General features: G+C 45.7%; 1 protein-coding gene across 1 annotated transcript; it reads right to left on the bottom strand.

The window, feature by feature from the left end:
• Positions 1-4,654: 4,654 nt before the first annotated feature.
• T265_05954 (hypothetical protein) lies at positions 4,655-5,119 on the bottom strand (the record flags this gene model as incomplete). The annotated part of the gene is made up of 1 exon (XM_009171101.1): positions 4,655-5,119. The coding sequence occupies one exon, from the start codon at positions 5,117-5,119 to the stop codon at positions 4,655-4,657; it is 465 nt and encodes a 154-aa protein (XP_009169365.1).
• Between the last annotated feature and the right edge of the window lie 513 nt (positions 5,120-5,632).

Below are 5,632 nucleotides of genomic sequence, written 5' to 3'. Positions count from 1 at the left end.
ACGAAGTTTTAATCCGCTGAAAAAAGAGGAGAGAGACGGTTCCCTTTCAGGTATGGACTCAATGCAACCTGAAACTTACTGAAATAATCGAGCTGTGCGATCGGCATCAATTCGTACTATCAAATTCGCGCAGTAGGAAGTGCAAAGGTGATGCAAGCCCAATATCTAAAAAGCATTGTGTAGTCGTTTTTGCCCAATTAGTAATCATCAGATTTGCGTATCTCGCAAAAGTTCAGAAGGCTAATAACTTATGCCTAATCGTTTTGCCAGAAGCGTTTCATCAGCAGTGTGGCTTAATCACACGAAGAACAAGTGCCGGCCATACTTACTCACTGAATCCATGCCATAATGTCATGTTCCGACTTCTGCGTTCTCCAGTGGCAACTGATCAGTTTGATGTTTTGCCCATTGCGAATTATTCTCTTCTTGAGCCGCGTGTAGACTGTTGTCGCTTTGGGGGGACTCATGGACCGTCGTTAAAAGAAAGCTCCGGGCAGATGAACCTAACTGAAACTTTCTAAATTTCCTCGAACTACCAAAAATCTTGGGGACTCGATCGGAAAAACGAGCCACTTGACGATGAGAATGGTTATGTTGTGACGTATAACACCAATGCGATGAGGCTAAAGAGGTGTACGTAGCAGCTGCTTTGACCTCATTAACCGGGACCCAGCAAAAACTGGGCAAGAATTTTGAATGTTTGTACGTTTCAATAACTAGCCGCTTGTATTCTGCATTCGCGGTGACATCCTGGGACGCTCACATTGAAAGCATAGCCTGAGCATTTGTCCACGGTATGCACAAGATACCAGGAGAAATTGTCGCTTTAGGTTGTTGGTAGTTACTGGGTTTGTAGGGGGCAAGCCAACATCATTCTCGTTTAGACAGTCATTCCACTGTTCCGTGGCAATCATCCTGAGGTGTCTTTGCCAAGGAGGAATTCAACGGCTTCGGGTTTCGACCCTCTTGGACCTCATCAGCAGCGCATATTCTTCAGCATGTCGGAGTTTAAACGTCACACGTCAGGCGGGCTATGCAAGCTTGCTAGCGTGCAAACAGGAAGCATCTAAATTTTAATGCATGAGCTCACAACCTGGTCCAGTATGGCATGGCGCCTCGAACAATGGGCAAGTATATGTACTACTAATGAGTTGAACTTACTGTTTATACCGCGTTCTAGCACATAGACTAGAGTACCTTGGGAAACTGCGAAGTCGACTTTGGTTTTCGCACTCATCGAAACGGCTTCCTGTATATAGCTTACCCTGTGCTTTTTGCTAGAGACTGGAAGAAAATATTGTTTTGACCATATTTAAGTGTCCAGTATACCTAAGCTAACCTGGTTTGTTCACTAGGAAGCTAAGAGATTATTTGTCCCCTGTGCAAAATGCAGAGGTGTCTAATTATTCCACACGATTTTCAGTCTGTAAAGCTGTATAACGAATGCGTACAATATCCAGCAACAAGTCCCAATTAACCCTGGGCTAAGTTGTAGCTTTCATGAGCTCCAATGTTTTGTTATATACTATCAGAGTAGGGGTATCATCGATGTCTGACACATAAAAGTGTAAGATTGGCAACAACCCGGGGATGGCCAGAGGATGCTTAACAAATACACCCATGACAGAATAGTTTATTTGCCAAAAAAACTGTATGCGGACAAACTCCTCTGAATCTTCAGACGCACGCGATAGCGTAATTTTCAGTCCGCACTACGCCGACATAAGAACCTCAACTACTTCCATAAAGGACATTCCCCCAAGTATGTATGAGGTTCCTTTTTCACTCTTCGATTCATGAATGCCGGAGTCTGGAAAACAAATCATAAGTAAGATGGACTTCGCTGCAACGTAGCCGTTGTGCATATCCAGCACAATCATTGGAATGGACAATGAATTAGATATCGAGCGGCATGACATGAGCACGTGACCATCATCTGAGATTCCGCCCATGTTTCGCTCGCCTCTGGCAGGCACTCCGAGAATCGCGGACACCTGTGAACCTAAATGTGCCACATTACCGCAAAGACAACTAACCACCCGGCTGACTTCTTCCCTTCAGTCTTCCGGCCACGGTTGTGTGTCGAGGGGTGATGTTTCATCCCATGAACCTTACAAGATCACAGCAACAAAATCATGCCCAGTAAGCCACAGTTGCCAAAAAAGAAAACTGGTTGGAAGTCATCAACCAAATCCACGGCCGTATTCGGAACTGTCTTTTGAGTGCCATTAACTTCATCTTCTCTTGGACATTCATCTAGACAGAAGGTTTGAGCATGAAACGTTTCACACGCTCTTCACTGGCCCACAGGTGTAAATACCTGGATGAAGGCACATTAATTCTTCAGTCGCTTGAGCGGAAGACAGGAAGTCAACTCAAGCCATAATCAGACTGCGCTCATTTCAACAAAATCTTCGGGCAGGGGAGAGGTATCCCATGAGCTTGTGCCACCGCTTCCAAAAGAATTTAATGCAAGGCTGCTCTTCAAAATCTCCGCCAAAGTTGCTGCCACCCAATACCTGTTATTGTCCGCCCGTACTTCTCGGAGAGAGGGAGATGTCGTTTATAAATTATCTACTAGAGCTTGCGTGAGCCAGCAAACGGGGCAAAAATCCGTGAGCGCAGAATATGCCATTTTCCTCCTCCGCTGACTCGCAGTTTGGCTATTTCGTGGCAGCACATTGGGCGAAAAGGTGCTACCACGAGAGTGAGCAAACACTCCGCAATCCCACAGTCACATATGATATCTTGTGCTTCATAAAACTTTGGAATATACTCAGGCAGCTTTTTTCATTCCACGGTCGGTGTAGGTGCTCTCCAATAGAGTGGGAATGGGCAACCGCATCCTAACAGCACTCTGGACTTTTACTTGTATTACAGTGTGAAAGCCCAGACGCTGTTTTCATATAAGAAATCGCGTCTGCTGAATGTTAACTTTACACCTTGTTTGGTTAAAAAATGGTTGAATAAACCAAATGAAATAATCTTGGAACGTGGACAAAAATGCCATGAGACACCGAATTCAATTGGCGAGCTATTAGGTTAAAAATTTTTGCCCTAAATGTCTCGCCGTTGCGTCAGTTCTGTGCTGATCACGACGGCGTGAGCATCAATGGGCTATTCGAAGAAGCTGGAGTAACTAGATGTGGATGATGAGACACGGGTACGATAAAAACATTTGTCAGTCGCCCCCTGGATGACGGTTGCCCTGAGAAGAGCGCACTTGTTTTGATATCCTTCAACAGAAAGGCTTCGTGGCCGTAGGGCTTTCTTTCCAGTGGACGTGAGCAGCACGGTGGATTTGAAGCATATGTTTTCAATCTGCGACCGCAACGAGCGAGACACCCAGTGGATGTCTGAGGGGCGAAAATCTCGGGAATAGCGAGGAGGATTATTTGGTTCTTAAATGGGGGCTGATGTGTGGAATCGATGTAGGAGGATTTGTTGCCGTTGTTTCAGAGTCGAATTTGGCTACAATTCTGAAAGACCGCGAATTAGACCTGATATGCCCCTCACGAGGCAGGCAGATATACACAAAAGTCAATTATGGACAGTGTGCAGGATGTGCAATGAAGCCCTGCCATATGTGCTTTGAGGAGTAAATGTTTTATCTGCTAGCCACAGTCTAACTTGGGATGTTGGAGGAGAGATGTGATGAGAGGATTTGTGGATAAGTGACAGCAGCTTTCGGCGTACCTCTGCTGGGAAAACACCAACAGCACCCGAGAAGCATAGAACCTCCGAGGATTTAGCTGGGCCATATTTAATAGACCTCGAGACCGCATCTTTTTGTGAATAGAGTTGGTGTGTGACATACCTTGCTGCACCGAAAATGCAAAGTGCGTGGGACCGGATGGCGATTGTGTGTGGTTTGGGTGCTCATTGTGGATGCCGGCAGGAGTAGTCATTGTGCCAAAGAAAGCTGGCTGCGGGTCGACCGCCCCTGATAGAATCAGTCCTCAAGAGTAACTGGGATAGCCAAATGGATGGCATGGGAATGAGTTCACACAGGCTGATGTTTTAGGAACCCATGGACATACAAAATTGAGACAATTTGAAAACCGAGATAAAGTGGGGGAAACATTTACAAACCCGTAACAAAATCCGATCGCACCCCAGATGAAACCTAATCAGCCTTGGTCCTGCCCGGGTACAAGCATCATAAAGTGTTTTCAGGCGCTTTGAGAGGAGAAGCACGTTCGTAGGCTGGGTTAACAAGTTTCTATCCGTGCGTGAACTGAGTACCGAGTTTGCTAAACTTGTTTAACCTCAGCTGATCTGGATTGAGCAATTTGTTTTAATGGTCGGTAGCGACTTTGGGCGGACTGGTCTTGAGCTGGATTTTTCCGTTGAATTTATCACGGGCTTCGTAGCATGAGCAAGGTGCCTCGGAAAGGTGATTGCTTAATGTTTAATTTTCAACACAGTGGATTTATAATAACCTACGTACCGTTGTCTAACACCGAATTTTTCTTGCCCAGTTGCTGCGTTGCAAAGCAAGAAGAAAAACAAAAAGAAAAGCGTCACCAAAGAGAAAAACCCCAGTACTAAATGGTGAGTACATAGTGGTAGGTTATTGGTTTGTATTCACAAAATTGCTTGCTGGTGTGCTATTATTTTACCTCAGCAGTCCGCGCTGACAGCGCATACGCCTTTAGCTTCTCAAATAAAACTTCGAGTACCCCAAGCGGGTGTACGCTGAATTTAGAACCACAAAAGTAACTCCATATGTGTTGCCGTCTGGTAGGCCGACGAATGTTGTAGCTCTCTGGGTTTTCCGTTCACTTGTGCGTGGAACAACCCAAATCACGATACAGCGTGGTCCACATCGGCGCGAATCTGAAACGCGTTTGAATAATGCACCAAAATATTTCTCACACACTCCTTTCCCCTCACCATCGCAGAAGGAACCTGTATTCATTCCGTCCGCAGTGACTGGCAACACGATTACACGGCACTGTGGAAGCTTGTGAACTGTTGGCTTCGTTCCGCAGCCACCATAGATCTTCGAAATGGATCTCTTTTTGTCCGTCAGGACTTCTTGTTTGATCGGGTAGTGTGCTATTTTCCCCACATGGTTAACTCGCTTCCCAGCTGTGTTCATTCGAAGTGTATCCATGGTCCGTGTACGGTCTGTTAAATGACTGTTGGTTTGAGAATTGGTTGCTGCTTCGGTTCGTTTTGCAGACAGGTCACAAGTACATCGCAACTGGTCGCGAGTTCAACCCATTTCGACAGTCAGATTTTAGTCAGAAACTTGTTTTGCTGTTGGGTATCGGTGATGCATATACATTCAACGGTAAAGACCGCGTACTTGTCTTATATTGGTTATGGCTGCTACAGTTCCATTCGTGAATAATTTGCAGGAGGCAAGCGTAGGGAGCTATGAATTTGAAGCGGTATCTTATGTAATTGATGCTTCAATACCGGGGTGTCGGTAGACTTTTCATTGGGGATTACGGGAGGAAGAGCTATACATTGGAGTCAATAGCTTAGACGCATACGTACGACCGAGACATGTCTGACGATGTTTCGATGTCCTCAGCCAGCGAGACGGTAACGACCAGTATAGCAGAATGTGTCACTAATGACTTCCATACTCCGTTTCCAAGTCATTGACCTTCGAGCACGT

This window comes from Opisthorchis viverrini, assembly GCF_000715545.1.
Source record: "Opisthorchis viverrini unplaced genomic scaffold opera_v5_118, whole genome shotgun sequence".
Lineage (NCBI taxonomy): Eukaryota > Metazoa > Platyhelminthes > Trematoda > Opisthorchiida > Opisthorchiidae > Opisthorchis > Opisthorchis viverrini.
Note: the sequence above shows the minus strand (reverse complement) of the source record. Positions and strands in the feature narration are given on the sequence as shown.